Consider the following 18,126-nt stretch of genomic DNA (forward strand, 5'->3'; position numbering starts at 1 on the left):
TGTTACAAAGGCGTTTAGTTTATTCTCCTCATCAGTGTCACTGATATTCTCATGGTTCACATTTCCCAGTGCGGCTCCTCTCCTTACAGTAGTTAATGTGCAATCTCACTTACGGGCCCGGGGAGTGGGGGGTCGGCCCAGGGCGGGGAGGGCGTTGGCACTTCACACGGACAGGGCGGGCGGTCTGTCCTGCGTGAAAGAGGCGGGTGAGTGGGCGGCCAGGGGAGGCGGAGGGGGGGGCCCACAGTCTTTTTTTTTTTTTTTTGCGTTGGTTGGTGATTCTCCATTCGTGCTCCTCCCTGGGCTGCCCGGGGTGGGGGGACCATGCAGCTCAGAGCAGGGCAGGGGAGGGGAGGGAGAGAAGGAAAAGCAGCAGGCCTCCCAAGAGGTGGGGAGGGTGGGGTGGGAGGGGCGCAGGGGTGGCTCCTGGGGTAAGGCACAACCCTGTCTTTGGCTCTCCTGGTGAGGAGTTTCCTCCCCTGCACCCCTGCCCGGCCCCTCCCCCCCCCTCCCCCCACCAAACACACAGTCCCGGGAGCCAGGGGCACCTCCTGGGGTCCCTGAAATGAGAGGGCTCTGCCACCCAACCCAGTGCTGCAGGGGCTTGGAGGAGGGACAGGGGCAAGCCCCACCCGAGGACAAGGCAGGGAGGGGCTGGGCAGGGGCCTGTCCAGGACAAAGGGGTGGGGAGGGAGAAGACCCCAGTCCCAGAGAGCTGACCCCTGCTAAGGCCTGGAAGGAGGGGAGCGCCTAGGGACTCCTTCCTTGTGGGCTCTGGCTGGAGCCCTGGCCGGCCCCTCGGCCTTGGCCGGCCCGGCAGCTTGCCAAGTGACCAGGATATTGTGCTTTGGGATCGATGCTGGGGTAGGATGTCAAGGCCAGGACAAGGGCGTGGGGGAGGTGCGACTAAGGTGCTTGTGCTTTAGCTGGGGCGTCGACTCCCCCCGTACACTGGGCCAGCTGAGGACTAAGGTGCAGGGGCCAGGCCAGGAAAGCAGAGTGCCAGGACTCTGGCCAGACCAGACACCCCCACACACACACCCCCACAATGAGATGTCACAGACTGGTGGGGGCTGCCGGGAGGTGGGGGAGGTCTCCAAGTCAGATTCCAAAGGTCCCGTCAGGGCTAGCCAACCCCCCCCCACCACCACCACATCCGGCAATCCCCCTGCCTCTGGAGAGGCCTCTGGGAGCAACGGGAGCAATGGGCGGGTCAGATCGGGGAGGAGACGAGAGGCCGTGGGGACGGGGCTAGAGAGAAAAAGGTAAAAATTGTGAAGAAAGGACACCCAGTGTGGAGGGGACAGGGAGTAAAAAAAAAAAAAAAAAAAAAAAAAGAACCCTCCAAAGTTCACATGTAAAACTCAAAAAAACAAAACCCCTCGCGCTGGCGAGGATCTAAAGAGAGGAATGGTTAGAGAAAATTCCGCAAACTGCTAACAATGGAAGCAGGCCCTGCCTCGTCCCCAGAAGCTGGGCTCAGCCAATGGGCCAAGGCCAGGGCCACCCTTCAAATGGAGCCCCGCTGGGGAGCAGCGGAGCAAGGGGGGGGGGACCCGGTCAGACCCACAGGAGCCCGAGCAGAGGCCCGGCCAATCCCCACCTCAGAAATGCGCACCCACACTCCACACACACGCACGCATTCAGCCTGCCCCCAGCCCCCACCCCGTCCTGCCTGCCACGTCCCCGGGGACTGAAGGGGACATCAGACACAGTCCCGTTGGTTTGAAAAATAAAAGGAATCTTATACTTCAATATTTCATTAGCTAAAAAAATGCTTTAAAAAGTATGTACAGGGGGCAGGGCGGGGGGTGGGGGGGAGGGCAGCAGCCCCCCAGCCTGCTCCCCTGACTTCCAGCCCTGGCCCTACTGCCTCTCATATCTTCATTTGTTTAAAAGCACAACCTCTACACACACACGCGCGCACTCACACGCACACACTTCTGTGAGCCCAGGAAACCTCTCACTCTATTCACCGAGACTCTCAGTCTGCCCCCAAGAGCCCCCAACTCGGGACCTGCCCCTCTCAGGCCCCAGGAGACAGACGGGGGCAACAGAGGTGGGCACGGGGTGGGGGAGAGAGAAGGGCCCCGGGCCCGCCACCGCCCACCACCTTAGGTCAATGGTGGAGTTCCTCTGAGCCTCGGCTCCCTCAGCTGTGAAATGGGCAGTTCCCTCGGCCTCGCCTACCCCAGCCCCCAGGCGCAGGGACAGACGAGGGAGACAGGAAGGCGCTTTTGGAAACATGGAAGCACTGGGAGGTGGTGGCAGGAGGGGTCCTGAGAACCCTGGGGCCCCTGCAAGTCCCAAGGGGGTGCAGCAAGGGGCCCAGGGCCTGGGGAGGGGGCCTTCCTGAGCCCCCCAGGCCGGCCCCTCCCCACGCCTGGCCTGGTGAGTGGGGAGACCACAGCTGGGGGCTAGGGGAGGGGGAGCGGAAGCCCCCCGACGGTGCCCGAGCGCACTAGAAAGGCAGCGCAGAGCCCGCACCAGCTGCTGCCCTCTCCTAGCCGCTCACATGGGGGCCGGAGAGTGGGATGGGGAGGCAGAGGGGCTGGGAGCATGCAGCGCCCCCCGCGGGTCCTGGGGAGGGACAGACAGTAGCTCGTGACCAAGAGGGTGGGCGGGTGTGACGGGGGAGGGGCGGGGGGGGGACTGTGACGGCCCCGCGGGGAGGGGCCGGCGGTAGTTACTGGAGGGCCTCGGCCGAGGGGCCGGCCTCGCCGTCGTGGCTGGCCGTCTCGAAGCCATGCTCCACGCCCATCATGTCCGGCTCTATCTTGCCCGTGTCGCTGATGAAGGTGGTGTAGGCGTCGCCCTCGGCCATGAGCACCTTGAGCTTGGGGATCCAGCTCTTCCGCACAACGCGGCGGGCATTGGTGCACATGTCAGCTGCGATGGCGTTCATCTCGCTCTCCTTGAAGTTGGGAGCGAAGTTCTGGCAGTAGTCTGTGAGGGCAGAGTCGATGGCTCAGGCACAGCGTGGCCCTGGCCTCTCCACCTTGACGACAGCTACTCGGCCACACTGCTCCTTGACCCCCAAATGCGCGCGCGCGGCCCCCGAGCCCCCCTCAGAGGTGATGGAATGGAGGACTCGCAAGCCAGGACGCTAAACCACATCAGTTGGCCCCATGCCTGACTGAGCTCGGCCACGTGTGGGGCTTGAGAGGGTGGCCCAGTGCTCTTGAAAAACCTGGGTCATTTGCCAGAATTTAGGAATGGGGAGATGCCACGTGAAAACCTAGACCTCCCTCCTGATGAATGGCTGGGGCCTGGCTGCTTCAGCGCTCCCATGACTCCCCAAGGACCAGCCCCCACCACCACAATGAAGAAATCTCTAACCCATCCCAGCCCTCTTCCTGACAAGCCCAGACTGAGCCTCAGAAACCTTCTTAACACTAACCCCCACCCACCTATCAGCGAAGAGGACCATCTGCCTGGCCCAGACCCCACCCCAGCCTGACTCCAGAAGGCCAGACACTCACACTTGACAGCGTGCAGGACGCGACTGTCCAGCGGTTTGCGGCTGGGGTTGTTGGAGGAAGAGCGGATGCCGGTGCCACAGCTGTTAGCCAGCGTGTTCCTTAGGTGGGGGGCACGAGGGAGGGGAGTCAGGCCCCCTGTGGTGGAGGGCCGGGGGCAGCCCCCCTCCCCTCCATCCGGGCTCTTGTGAGGGCCTCACCGGTCGAAGAAGGAGGCCAGGAGGCGCCGCAGCAGGACCTTGTGCCGCGTGCCTGCGCTGACGTGGCAGTTCATGAGCTGCGCCCTCGTGATGTACACATTGGTGCCTGCAGTGGGGAGCAGGAGGGTGGCCGGGGGCCCCAGACTGCCACGTTTCCCACTTGGCCAGGCCCTGGCCTGGGCCCGGCCAAGACGCTCCCTGACAACTCGCCCCAGCATGGCCTCATCAGCGATCAGGAAAGGACAGCGAGTGGTGCCACTGTCCACGGGGCACCTACAATATGCCGGGCCCCGCTTGCACATGTGTGGCTTTTGCCCACACAACCACCTGGGCATCAAAAAGAATAGGCAGTGGAAGCTCACACCAAGGCACCCTGACACCAAGAGCCAAGATTCTTAACCGCTGTTATTAGTCAACCCTCCAACCACCCTACGAAGCCACTCATCTCCCCATGTGGCCGACGATGCCAGCCAACGCTCATACCAGCGTCTCGGGGAAACCTGGAGGCCAGTCTCTGGCATGTATCAGTGCCAAGGGGGGGGTGAGCTGCCCTAGGACACAGCCAGTGGGTGGCAGAAGGGGTGGGGTTGGACCCCAAGTCTCTGGCTCCTAACCACCACCCCACAAGCCACTGGCTCGGAGGGCACAGAGGCCCAACATGGAAGGAAGAGGGGAATCTGGGGAGGAAGTGATGCTGGCCCACCTGTCACCAGCTCCAGCTTCTCAGAGGGGTCACCCTCATCGTAGAGCTTGGGGTGGCAGCGGTTGCCAATCTGGTTGATGAGCTCAGCTGGGAGAGACGCCAGGTCTTGCCGTACCCGGATGCGATTCCGGGACTCGGGGGCCACCTGCTCAGGGAGGGCCTCCACCTTCTCGGCTTCGGGGGGGGGGGGGCAGAGAGCAGCATGTGTCGGGGATGGGACCGGGGGGGGCGGGGGCGCCTGCCAGGGGAAGGGGGGGTGGGAAGCAGGGGCCGGGCTGGGGAGTTTTGGGCAGGGCGGGCACCTCACCTGTCTGGCCGACATTCATCATGCTGTACATGGTGTACATGTTGCAGATCTGCCGGTACTGCTCGTCCGTGCCCTCCTCGCCTGCGTCCTCCTCCTCATCCTCCTCGTTGTGGTAGGAGCCAGGGCTGTCGCTGGTATAGGCGCTCGAGGTGCCCGGGCTGGTCCGCTCCGACGTGCTGGGCCCGCTCACCACGCCCCCTGCCGCCGCTGCCGCCGCCGCCGCCCCCCCGGCCGGCTGCCCAGTGCCAGCCCCCGCCGCCGCCACCACAGCCCCCCCGGCCGGCTGTGCCGCCGCCGCCACCACCGGGGCCTGCTGGGGCGGCCGGTTGGCAGCCAGGTCCGGTGTGGAGAACTTGGCCATCTTGCGGCTGCCATTGCCACCACCGCTGCTGCCGCTGTCCCACAGCCGCTTGGCCACCGGCGTGCACTGCACGGAGTCCGACTCCTGCTGCTCTGTCTTGACCCGGGACACAAGGGGCAGCGGGGTGCCACAGGCCGGCCAGCTTGACGTCTGCGCCACAGGGCTCTGGGGCTCGGACGACGGGGCCTCCTCAGCGTGCAGGCCCTGTGAGTCGCAGCTGGGGGAGCTCACCTTGAGGAAGAACTCGGTGCCCTTCTCCATGATCTCCTGGATCTGCAGGAAGCCGGCCGTGTACATGAGCAGGAACTGGTCGCCCACGTTCATGCTCAGCCGGCCTGTGTAGCAGAAGCTAAGGATCCGCTGGAAGGACTGGGGCTGCACGGCGGCCGGCAGCTCCACCACCGCGCTCCGGCTGCTGTTGAACAGGTCCCGGAAGTAGGAGCTGCTGGCCGCCAGCACGGCCCGGTGGGCTTTAAAGGCGTGGCCCTTGACGACCACGGACACGTCACAGTACAGGCCCTGCAGCCGCTGCTCATTCAGACACTCCAGGATGCTGTTTCCGAAGTTCGGGATCTCCATCTGCAGGGTCTGGGCCATGGCGGCAGCTGCACAGGGGAGGGGGGAAGACAGGGCGAGACAGATGGAGACACGGGGTCAGGCAGCAGACTCGGCGCGCCCCTCTCACGACCCTCACCTTCTGCGGGGAGACACGTGGGGGCAGACATCCACAGGGTGAGAATCACCTGGTGCCACCCACACCCTCGGTCCCGGCACGGACTGGCCTCTAAGACAGACTGTCAAATCAGTAATGTCAGCTCCAGGCCCGGGTGGCCGCCGGCCGCCCCCTGCAGACAAGGGGTGGGCAAAAGCATACTTACACGTGTGTCTGAACACGAAATGAGTTAACACAATGTGAACTCCGTGAGCGTTAACCATCACGAGCACGACACACACGGGGTAACTCTGAAGGGCACTGGGCACTGAAACGCCAAAGGGGCAGGGGCATCAGAGTCTTCACACTGCGTCCGCAGCACTGAGCCCGTGACCCCCGATCATTGCTGGTTGAATGAATGAATGACCCCTCAAGAAACCCTGAGGCTGCACGGGAACATCACTAGTCGGTGGGGAAACGCAAATGCACACCACAACGAAACACCATTTCATACCAGCTAGGCTGGCGAGAATAAAAAAGACAGACAACAAGTGTTGGCAAGGAGGAGATCGGAATCCTCCCACACTGCGGGTGGGAGTGTAAAATGGTGCGGTTGCTATGGAAAACAGTCTGGCAGTTCCTCAAATGATTAAACATGGAACTACCACATGACCCAGTAATTCCATTCCTCAGAATTATACCCAAGAGAAATGAACACCTATATCCACAGAAACACCTGTATGTGAATGTATACGGCACCATTCGCGATCGCCAGAAAGACGGGAACAACCCAAACATCCGTCGACTGATGAATGGCTAAATAAAATATGCTCCAGCCATATAATGGAATATTACTCAGCTATATAAAGGAATGAAGCACTGATACATACTATTCTACAGGTGAACCTTGAAAACAATATGCTAAATGCAAGAAGGCAGACAAAAGAACTGTGTATTGTATGATTCCGTTTATGTAACATGTCTAAAATGGGCAAATCGGAGCCAAAACAACCAGACTAGTGGTTGCCAGGGGCTAGGTGGGGTGAGGGGTGGCAAGCAGAAGGATGCGGAGGTTTCTTCTTGACATAACGTAAAATGGTCTAAAATTGTAGTCATACGCACCCAACTCTGAATATACCTAGTTTATCTTCGAACATCAGGGATTTGAACTGTGTGGGTCCACTTATACACAGAATTTTTCAATAGTTCAGGACTGTAAATGTATTCTCTCTTCCTTATGATTTTTTTTTTTTTTTTAGTAATCTCTACACCCAAGGTGGGGTTCAGACTCACGACCCCAAGATCAAGAGTCCCATCTACTGACTGAGCCGGCCAGCAAATCTTAGGATTTTCTTAGTAACTTTTTTCTCTAGCTTACTTTATTGTATATAACACATACAACATACAAAATACATGTTAATTGACTGTTTATGTTATCAGTAAGGCTTCTGGTCACCTGTAGGCTGTTAAGTTTTGGGGGAGTCAAAAGTTGTATGTGGACTTTTGACTTCGTATGCGCATTGGTGGGGCTGTCAGTGCCCCTAACCCATTCATCATTCAAGGTTCAACTGTACTAAAAACTGTTCAACTGTACACTGTAAATGGACTCCATAGTATGTGCATCTCAATAAAGCTGAGGAAGGAAGAAAGAATCCATACTTGCCATAAACACTCTTTTTGATCCTGGTGATCATACTGCTTATTTACAAAAATAGACACTATGTTCCATGCTCAGCACGAAGTCCGCTTGGGATTCTCTCTCCCTTTTCCTCTGCCCGTCCCCCTCTAAAATACGTAAGAATAATCTTTAAAAAAAAAAAAAAGAAACTGTCTGTGACCCTGCGCAGGGAGCATAGGCACCTCTCAAATGTGAATTTCTGCAGCACAGCCTATTCCATCGCTGCACATTCCAGCACATTCCAGTCCAGAACTGGGCATGTCCAATACTCCGAGAGCACTCATAAAAGGGCTCTGAAGGACAATGTGGCTTTACGACTGTACCCATAGTAAAAGTGAGTCCCCTGCAGTTCTATTAAAATATAGAAGGCGGTGTTCCTGAATGGGCATTATGGGTATTAGAAGAATCGGGCTGGTAAGGAGAAAGGAGGAAAGCAAGTGTGCAAAGGCCCTGGGGCAGGTACCAACTAGAGCCCCCAGCTGTTTCCCCTCACTCCCAGATTACTTTCATGCACCTTTCACATCTTTCATTGACTAGCGAGTCCATTCTGAGCTGCCTCCACGGGCTGAGCGCTGGGACACAGGGGCCCTATCTGGTACCACCGGGCTCACAGAAGGCTGTACAGACAAAGAGAAGCAGCCATGCACTCATGGACAGGTAAGTGCTGGCTCCAGAACCAACTCGCTCCTGAGAGCAGGAACTCCAAATCTCTACTTCTCCATTTGGAAAGAAACGTTGATAAGACCAACCCAATTGCGCAAATTCAGTCTGTCCTCACTAAGTTGCTACATGTGGTGGAACCCTGAGACACCAGCAGGCCCCGTCCCTCCCAGCACCCATGCTTCCAAAGAGCTGACAGGTGACCTGCAGGAAGTTCTTTGAACCCTCTTAGCAAACCTATGGGGCCGATTTCATACTCCCAGTTCTCAGATGGGAAAACCGAGGCCATGGGGAAGCTAAGAACTGTCCCAAGGTCATTGGTGAGTAAGTAGTAGGGACAAGATTCAAACCAGGGTCTGTGCGGGCACTGAAACGTGTGATTTCCCTTGGCTATGCCCTCTGCCTCCTTGTCATCAAAATCACGGTCACTGCCAGGAAAAACAACTTAGGGTCATCAGGGGGCGAGGCGGAGACAAGGACCCTCCCATCAGAAGGAACACACTCCTTCCAGGGCCTCAAACTCAGTGCCAGATGGGCTAGAAGCTGACCCTCTGTTTGGAGACAGGAGAAACTGAGGCACTGAGTGCAGGCAAAGGACAGAACCCAGAGCCTGCTCCAGGGGCCTCACAGCCCCAACCCAACTCCCAAGGCTGCCAAAATGAAGCCGCTCCAGGTACTGGGGCCCAAGTGACCAGAGTCAAGGGGGTCAAGGGAGAAGCTAGCTCCCAGTCCCTGAGAGAGAGCTCTGGACCCCCAGCTGGGAAGGCTCACACTCTAAGGCGGAGGACCGACACAGGAGAGGCCTGTGGTGGAGTCAGAGCACCTCCCAACCCCAGACCTGGTTTCAGATGCCAGCCCCTCACCTCTGTGCCTTGGTTTGTTCATCTGTAAAATGGGGACTCATTCATCCCACCCACCCTGATAAACCGCAAGGCTCAGGGGACACAGCTCCAAAGAAGACTGGCTGTCTCCACACGCAGTCGTCTGGTGGGGAGACACAGGGAGTGATACGGCTGGGTGTCACTGAGGGGCTGACTTTGGGAGTAAGGCAGACACGGGGACAGAGAGCAACTGTCTGGGGCAGGAAGGAGTGAGGTGCAGCCTGGAGACCCCCAGGAGGCCAGTGCTGGCTCGAGGGGAGCGCAGGGGCAACGGGGCTGCTGGGAAGGGGGTGGGACAGGGGGTGCCTGGCCTGGTGAGGACAAATGTTTCTGGGAGCAGGGGGAAGCCTGGAGCAAGGGAGGCGCAGGCCCAGACCACAGGAGAACGCCCAGCAGCAGCATGGAGCACGCCAGCAGGTGAGACCCAGGGCTGGGCCGGTGGTGGGGGCAGGCGGCAGGGACAGGGACAGACAGTCAGACTCGCGAGTGAGCGGCTGCCAAGAGGGAACACCAAGGCAAGACTAAACGACTCCAGTTTGGGATGCAGCAGCTGGTGGGGGCTGTGCCGGGGTTCCCCAAGCCTTGTGAACCCCAGCCTCAGGGCCCAGCACCTAGGGCTTTGAAGCCTTTGACTAACCATGTGGGAGGGGGAGGGAGACAACTGGTGCAAACAGCTCAAGCGGTCAGTGCCCAGGGACCTTCCCTCCCGGCCCAGCGCAGGTCTTGAGTTGCAGCAACCCTTCATGGCCTTGTTGCCCCTGCAAGGACAGGGGAAAAGCAAGGCCTTGGCTGGTTTTAGAAGCAGTAACAGGCCACCCCCAGGCCAGGCTCCCCTCCCTCCTCTCATCCCTGGGCAACTACCCCAATTCAGTCCTCTGGACTCAGAAGGAACAGCTACCCTGGCTCTGCTTGAAGCCCCTTCTCCACACCAGCCATGGGGGCGGGGTGGGGGTGGACCACGGAGCCATGATGGGCTCCCAGAAAAAAAACAGGTCTAAGCACCTGGTACCTGGCCTCGGTCACCTGCTACCTAGGAAGAGATGTGATGGAGCCAAGAGCTGGGGGTCTCTACACCATCCAACGATTCTGTCCCCACCAAGCACACTGCATGGCTCTCCCACCCCAGCCAGGCCTTTGTCCAAGCTGTGCACCCTGCCTGTGGTCCCCTTTTCCCCCAATGCCTACATCCTCCTCTCCCATGCTCCATCACCCCCCGACTCTGAGTTCTCCAGACTAGAGATCCCCCCTTCTGCACACTCTCTCCACCACACATCCACAGCGCCCTTGTGCTTACCTCTGAGAACACTAAATCCCATTTGACTACAGACTCCGTTAGGACACAAAACCATTCGAATCCTCTCTGCTCAGAACTTGGCATAATAGCCTGTCCATCTTCTGGGGTCTTCAGAAGCCCCCAAGGGAAGGGGCAGCCCCCAGCCCTAAAGAGGGCCAAGGGGACCCTCCTAGTGTCGCTAGTGTCCTGGCCACAAATGTGAGCAGGTCTCCCAGTGAGATGCAAGGACCCAGCACACGGTTTCCATGACCTCCCAAGTCACTCAATAAATATTTGCCAAGCGCCTGCCTGGGGCATGAAGTGTCTGGGAGCCTGGGGCAGGCCAGGACTGAGACAAGGCCTGCTTCCAAGGGCTCATGGTCCAATGGGGAACGTGGCCATACATCCAGCGTCACACAGATCAACGTGCTGCATACCTGGGCCTCTGATCTTGCCCAGAAGAGGTGACATTAGAGCGCTATGGGGGGGGGGGGGGAGGGTGATCTAATGAGGCAGTGGTGGGATGGAAGCGTAGCCCTCAAGGTCCAGGGAAGTCGGGCAGAGCCCTGAGGGAGAAGCAGGCAAGGTCTTTCCAGAAACTAAAGGTAAATAAAGGCTGATGCTGCGCTCCATCCTTGGGTCAACCTCTCTCCTCCTGGGGATTGAACCCAGACTCAGGGCTCTGCTCTGGACCAAACTGTGCCCCTCACCCCAATGCGTATGTTGAAATCCTAACCCCCAACGTGTCTGTATTTGGAGATACAGTCTTTAGGAGGTAATTAAGATTAAACAAGGACATAGAAGTGGGGCCCTGATCTGCTAGGACTGGTGTCCTTAGAGGTTTCTCTCTAAGTACGCGCACCAAGGCCTGGTGGGCACACCTGATCGCAGACCTCCAGCCCCCAGAACCGTGAGAACTGTCTGTTGCTTAAGGCACCCAGTCTATGGCATTTTATCACGGCAGGCTGACTCAAGACAGGTTGGAAGTACCATCCACTCACCTCCAACTCCCCCATGGAGCCCCTGGCCTGGACTTCCTGTGGGTGCCGGGCCTGCGGATGTCCCAGATACCAACTCAACGTGCCGACAACCCAACTCCACCCCAGCCCGCTGGCCGTAGCTGTCGCCAGCTCCAGCCCTCCCCACTCAGGCCAAGACCCTCAGATTCGACCCCAAACTCTTTCAAAACCAGTTTTCACCCCCAGCTCTCGGACTTCCCAGCATGCGGTCTCAGAGACGGCCACAGCTCCTCATATCCTCCCAGTCGTAACCTGGCTCGAACTTCCCAAGACGGAACCTCTCCCAACCCTGACTCTATGCTTCTCCGGCTTGATTTCTCCTCCCTGGCGCTTCCTGCCGTCTAGCTAACTAGATGCATCTTGGGCTTTGTGTCACCTCCACCAGAGCACGGTGCCTGCCTCTCTGGTTCGTATCGCGGTGTCCTCTGTCCCTAGATCAGATCAGCACACTATGGGTGCTCGATAGTTGTTTGTGGAATGAAGAATTATTGCCATTACTTCCAACCTCACTCCGTTTTGTTCCACGTTAGCGTGACTCCAACAGTGTGACTCCGAAGAGGTCTCTGAGCTGGGCCCGGAGTGCCATCCACACCACAGGGGCAGTCCCCAGGGCCAGTGCGGAGGGGGCTGTGCAGACAGGGGTGCCCTCCTCTGGCAGCCGCACCAGGTGGGCGGCCTGCAGTCAGGGTCCCGCTCTGGGCTCGGTGTAACAGAGGTTTGGATTCCCGCCAACTGCTCACACTACCAGCCGATCATGCCGGGGTGGGAGTGGAAACTGCCAATGGTCTGGAGAGGGAGCCCCAAATTCCCCAGGCAGCAGAAGCTAGGGGGTACAGACGTGTGACACCACCACGGGCTGTCCTTCCTGCTGACCTTCCAGGGAAGCTGCAAGCTGCCCAGGGACACGTAAGCCAATTAAGGGAAACCACCAACTCCAAGTAGAAGAACCAAAAGCCCTTGGAAAGCCCCACAATCCTTCATGCAGCTCAGTGTGTGGTCAGAGTAAAGGGGGTGGGGGTGTGGGAGGACACACACACCCCCCAGGCTGCTCGAGGAGCCTTCCTGGCCCGGAGCCATTCGGACCCTCTGTAGGAGCTGAACTGGAAGATAGTTCAGGCTAACATTTGCTAGCGAAGAGCAAAGTGTTATCTGACTGTACAGATTCCTACCGTCCGCATCTTTTTTTTTTAAACTTATTTATTAATTTTTGTAATCTCTCTACCCAACGTTGGAGCTCGAACTCATGACCCCAAGGTTGAGTCCCAAGATTAAGAGTCGCATGCTTTTCAGCCAGGCGCCCCCCTACTGTGGGCATTTTTAAAGTACATGCACATTTAATTCATTTTCTTTTTCCCCAAAAAGCTGCCATTAAATCCACGGTGGGTGACAGGGTTTGTGACAGGATTTGTGACAGGGTGATAGCTGGGAATTAGCATTCACATCGGCCCTATGGTGCACGGCGCCTGGCAAGGGCTCGATTATACTTCTTGCTAGTTTCTGAGGCAGAAATGACTCTTCCCGCCATTCTCTGAGTGAGGAGAGCAAGGCCCAGGAACGCACCGAAGCCGTGTCTGGCTCCTGTCCCAGAATCCAGAGGTAACAGCAGCTGAGGCTTCCTGACCATGGCTGGCCCCTGCCAAGCTCATGCTCTACACGGTCCCATCGCTCCCCAAGGCACGCAGCCACTGTGGCCAGACCCATTTTGTGGGAGGGAAAACTGGGGCTGAGAGAGGCCAGAGCCAAGAAGGGAAGCCAAGACAGGTCAAGGCCACAGCTGGGGCTCTTCATCCTCACTGGATGTGTCCTCTCCAGCAATGGGGTCCTGGGTGCCCTCTGAGGGCCAGACGGGGCACTGCTCCTTCTGCTCCCCTGGCCAGCCTCGCCTAGCCACTTCCCACCCTTCCTCCCCTCCCTGCCACCTCCAAGGACGAGCAGTCTAGCCCAATGCTTCTCCCTCTCTCCACCCACACCCTCCGTGCAGCCCTGGGGAGCCTGGCCTGGGCCTGCAGCAGCTCTCCCACCCCCCACCAGCCCACCTTTCTGAGTTAACACCCTAATCCCTGGGGCCTTCAGACTTGAAGGACCTGGTGGCAGTAGCCACGCCAGGGGTGAAGGCCCTGAGGGGACACCGGCGCAGCTGACAAGGAGGCTGTTAGGGCCGCAGGGCACACGGCTACTGGGATGGGGCTTGACGACAGGTGCCGGGAGACCGTGCGGGGCCTCGGCAGGGCCTCAGAATCCGAATCCTATTATCTTGCCCGAAGCTCAAAGCTTCCTGCTTAGAATTGTGCTTCCCTTCCTCTATTTTGCCAGAAAACATGCACCCAGAGCAGCACTTGCCCCCTGACATCAGTCTTCGCAGCTATAAAAATGGGCTGGATGGTGGCAGCTGCCACACAAGGCTGTCTAAAGGGTTAAACCAGCAAGCCACACGGTAGATTGGTGCTTACCCTGCGACTGGTACCCAGTAACGCCAGCTGTGATTATTAGTTATGGCCCCTTCTGTTCATCCCCCTAAGCCCCCTGCAGGGCTGCAAAGTCCCAGACAGCAGCAGAGACATCCTACACCACTCGCCAGCTCCCAGAACCTCATGCCATTTCGTGATCAATTGGGCAGTACTTCCTGGGGACTCCCCATCGCCTTCCCAGTATCATCACACACCCCAGATGCCAACCGTTGCGTTCCGCATAGTAACAACACAGCGAGGATCCCCTGCCCTTGGCCCTGCAGCCACTGGGACCAGATCAGTCTTTGGAGAGGAGAACTGCCCTGTGCATTTTTTATGATGTTGAGCAGCATCCCTGGCCTCTACACCCACTAGAGGCCAGGACCAGCCCCAGCTGTGACAACTAAAAATGTCTCTAGACACTCCCCAAGCATCCCTTGAGAAGAGGCAGAATCATCCCTGATTGAGAACCACTGCTGCACAGGTATGCCTGCTGGTCCCCACTTATCAGAGGACGACATGAGAGATGCCAAGGTCACAATCTAGGCCCAGGATCTCAGGGCCAAGCAGGGTGGTGCTAATGGTGGAAGCAGACTGTCCACTATACCATGTTTGCTCACCTTGGCCCAATCCCTGCTTAATTCAGAAAACAGAGTCGCTGTCCTCACAGAGGGCTCTCGGATCTCTAAGAATGCTGAGACCTTGACCGAAGGAGGCGGCACAGGAGATGGGATGATGACCACAACCAGACACTGGGCCCAACCTGTAACCGCCACCAGACGGGTCCCACTTCACAACCTCTGCAGCTCCAAGGGCTCTCCAGGGGGAGACGGAGGGATGGCATTCTCAGCCGAGGGGACCCAGGAGCAGAGGCAGGGAGACGGGCCTGCGCGCTCCTGCTAGGCACAATAAGCACCAAGGGCCTGGGGAAGGGGGGAAAAGGGTGATGAGGAGCCGGAAGGACCCAAGAGAGGAAGCACAGGCTGTTCAAGCACTGCCAATTGTCTTCAAGACCAGGAAGGAGGTTCATCGTTGCCTCAAACACAGGCTCCCTTCTCCATCACTGGCTCTGGCACTGACCCTGATGAACTCTGAGTCAGACCTGGCTGGACCAACCCCCAACGGATCCTCCAAGACCGACAGAAACTCAGCCGTCCTCGCAGCCTGGCTCACTGGGGCTCCCCACTGCCTGGCCTGGGCCCCAGACTTTGAAAGGCCTGGATGCAGGCCAAGGCATCTGGACTTTCAGCTGGGGGCACTGGGGAGATCCAGGAGACCCTGAGACTGGGCACTTTCCTGCAAATGGCACTAAGAGTCTTCATCTTCTAGGGTCACCCCTCACTCCTTCCCTCATGAGGACAAGATATTTAGAGTACTTAGCAGGAGGCTGGCACATGCTCAATAAAGGCTTTCAATGTGCTGTCCCCTCTGCCCAGAACATTCGCTCCTCCCTGCCCCAGCTTCCCCCACCAGGCTGATTTCTTCTTATTCAGGGCTCAGCTCTCCCACAAGCCTTCCCTGACCACCCAATTTGAAATTCTCCATCCCCCCTCCTCACCAGGACCTGTTATTCGGGGCTGCTCCCCTGGCCCCAGCACGCAGTCGACACCCTCGGGAAATACAACTGTCCCACAGGCCCCTTTACTTGTTGTACTTGCTATTCTGGCCTTCTTTGGCACCCCAGGTCTGTGTGTCCCTACGTCCTCACAAAAAAGCAGCTTTTGAGTGCCTTCTCCTCTAGCTCCAGGCGCAGCTAGGAGCCGCGGCCCTCCTCTGCCATCCACACACCCCGGCCAGCCCCCACCAGCCTCTGGCCTTATTCCAGCCACGTGACCAGAGGTAGCCACCCTTGTCCTCAGTATCCAGCCCTGAGCCCCAGTCTGTGCCACAGAAGCCAGCCTCGGCCCGACCAGGCAGGGAAAAAGCATCTTTAAGTGGGGCTGCGGCCCAGTGCCCCCTGCCCCCCTTCCCAGAGCCAAAAGACCAGCCAGGGAGAGGAGGAGAGCAGAGCCCAGGTGGGATCAGTTCTAGGAACTACAGGGAGATTGGGGGAAGGCAGGGAATGAGCATGACAACCCATCATTAAACCCAGGCCAGGGAGATACCACTTCACCCAGCAGTCTGTGGCTCTTGCCTCAGGGGCTGAAGATCCCAAGTCAATGTTCCCAGGACACAATGGTAACAATTAGCCCAGAGAGAAGGAAGGAAAGCTGTGGTGGTCTGACCCGGGACCAAAAAGGGAAAAAGACAAACCAGGCAAGCAAAGCAAGATGCAGCTCTGGAGCCAGGCCCCATCCTCCTAACTGCCTCCCCTTGCCAGCCTACAGTTCTGTGACCCCTGACCTCTTGGCTCCCAGAAGGGGGGGTGTGTGAAATGAGGTGTGACCAAGCCTCTGAGAAAGAAGCTTCCACTATTCCAGCCCTCTGGGACACACCAGAAAAACTGTCCACAAAAGTATGGACCTATCCCTTGGAATGGGCAAGAGAAAAGGCCTGGGCACAGAATTCCCACCAGGCAATCCACAACAGTGGGAGATCCTGCAGTCATGCCCCTCAAAAGCCAGCCTGGGAGACTGTGGGTTTGAGCTGAGCGCCAGTCAATCCCAGTCGGCCACTGTCTAGTTGTGTGACCTGGGACAAGCCACCTGGAGCCTCAGCTTTCTCCTACCATGGAGAAGGCCTAAGCTGACCCAGTGGTGGTGAGCAATCAATGAGCTCATCCCAGGGCCTGACCCAGGAAGAGTACTCCACAGGCAGAGCCCTGGGGCCAGTAGCCCCAAAGGCCTGGACCAGGGTGTAAATACTGGTTTTGATCTCCTCAGTGGCCGGCCTTCACCCCATCAGGAGCCTCTTGAGACACAATGAACAGAGCTTTATAGGCTCACCTCCCCGTTCTTCACCTCTGGGAAGCTGGTGCCTGGGAGGCCACGATATAAGATCGTGGCTGTGAGGTCCCATCCCTTAGGTTTGAGCCCCAAGGCTCTGCTCACAAAAAGGGGAGAAAGAATCCAGTATCCCAAGATACTCAGGTAAGGGCCGTTGGGCTGTCTCTCTACAAATACATATGCCCAAACTAGGTGTTCTAGACTTTCTCAACCTGCCCACACAAACACCCACCGGGTGGGCCAGCACCTTGGAAAAGCCAGCAGAGGCTCGTCCAAAAGGTAGGTCGGAGACCCAGAGCCTGACTGGGATGAGGAAAAGAGGAAAGACCCCAGATCTGGCCCAGGGCTAACACCTGGTGGGGGAAGAGGTGGCATGTGCCTTCTGATCACACTAGTTTCTCGGGACGCCCCGTTTCGCGGCCACTAGCCTAGCGCAAAGGCGCTGCTTTCCCCCTCTCCCAAAGCTCCTACAGTAGTTCCTCAACCTACCTGATGGCCCCCGTATCTGGCCTTCCCCCCCCCACCAACATCTCTCCAAGCCTTAACCTCATGTGACCCCTGCAAACATCTCTGGGATCTCCTATCAGCCCCCACCCGAACTAACTCCGCCCACACCCACCCTGCCCCACTTCCTGGGCTTCTCCTCGGCCGCCCCCAGGCTTGTAACCTGACCCACCCACCTCCTCCGGCGCCCGGACACTACCTGCGAGTCGGCCCCTCCCCGCCCCCCCTCCGGGCCCTTTCCCTCCGGCCGCGCCGCTCTCCCCTCCTCCCCCACTCGGCCGACCCAAAGCCCGACTCCTCCTCCCCCTCCCCCCGGCCTCCCCGGGCGCCTCCTCACTTTTCCTCCTCCGGCCCTCCAACTTCCCGGGCCTCCGGCACCTGCCCCGGCCCAGCCCTGAGCCTCCCCATCGCCGAGAGCGAGGTGGGAGGGAGGTCTGGGCCCGATCCCACCACCCCCAAACCCCACGGCCCGGCCCGGGACTGGACGCTCAAGGCCGCTAGTGAGGGCCGGGCCTCTCCGCACTCGCCGGTCCCGGCACGGTACAGGTTGCGGACCCGGCTCCTTTTCTGTCGGAGGAGCCCCCCCCCCCCCCGCCACGGCCCTCCCTGCTCAGCCCTCAACCGGCCCTCGGATGCCCTCGGGCCGCCCCGGTGAAACGAGGCCGGAACCGGGCCTGGGGCGGGCCGCCTCACCTGCGCCGTGGCCGCACTCCGGGGGCTCCCGGCGGGCTCCGCAGCGGCGGCTGGGGCCGGGCCTGGGCCCGGGGCGCGCCCCCCTGCGCCGGGGCCTCGGCCTCCGCCTCCGCGGCCTCCGCGGCCTCCGCCTCAGCAGCAGCGGCAGCCGCGGCGGCCATTCATTGTGGGCCAGGCCGCCCCAGCCGAGCGCCGAGCGAGCGCAAGCCGCGCCGCCGCCGCAACCCGGCCGGGGAGGAGCGGCCGCGGCACCGCCCCCGCACCGCCCCAGGCCCCGCCCCCGAGGCGAGGCCAGCTGAGCGCCGAGAGCGTCCCTTCCTCCCATCTCCGTTTTCTGCTTTCATCTCCCGTTTTCTGCCTTCGCCCCTCTGGGTCCCCGCCACT

At 59.2% G+C, this 18,126-nt stretch overlaps 1 protein-coding gene across 8 annotated transcripts in view; it reads right to left on the reverse strand.

Annotated features, from left to right (window-relative positions):
• The window catches only part of NACC1 (nucleus accumbens associated 1), a 19,217-nt gene continuing 1,091 nt past the window's right edge, over nucleotides 1-18,126 (reverse strand). Inside the window, exons 1-8 of one of the 8 annotated variants that reach the window (XM_088017042.1) lie at nucleotides 17,743-17,883; nucleotides 5,794-5,895; nucleotides 4,690-5,655; nucleotides 4,383-4,556; nucleotides 3,680-3,785; nucleotides 3,483-3,580; nucleotides 2,691-2,946; nucleotides 1-189 (exon numbers count right to left, since the gene is read on the reverse strand). In XM_088017042.1, the coding sequence (XP_087873168.1) occupies nucleotides 93-189; nucleotides 2,691-2,946; nucleotides 3,483-3,580; nucleotides 3,680-3,785; nucleotides 4,383-4,556; nucleotides 4,690-5,647 (1,689 nt within the window). In that variant the 5' untranslated portion in view covers nucleotides 5,648-5,655; nucleotides 5,794-5,895; nucleotides 17,743-17,883 and the 3' untranslated portion in view covers nucleotides 1-92. Of the gene's footprint in view, nucleotides 190-2,690; nucleotides 2,947-3,482; nucleotides 3,581-3,679; nucleotides 3,786-4,382; nucleotides 4,557-4,689; nucleotides 5,656-5,744; nucleotides 5,896-5,928; nucleotides 6,118-14,280; nucleotides 14,557-17,742; nucleotides 17,884-18,126 lie in introns of those variants that run through there. The other 7 variants (XM_088017037.1, XM_028088934.2, XM_028088932.2 and 4 more) reach the window with 7 other exon arrangements.

The sequence above is a fragment of the Eumetopias jubatus genome, unplaced genomic scaffold (assembly GCF_037043125.1).
Source record: "Eumetopias jubatus isolate StellerSeaLion01/CBP00866 unplaced genomic scaffold, mEumJub1_p1.0 scaffold_1, whole genome shotgun sequence".
Lineage (NCBI taxonomy): Eukaryota > Metazoa > Chordata > Mammalia > Carnivora > Otariidae > Eumetopias > Eumetopias jubatus.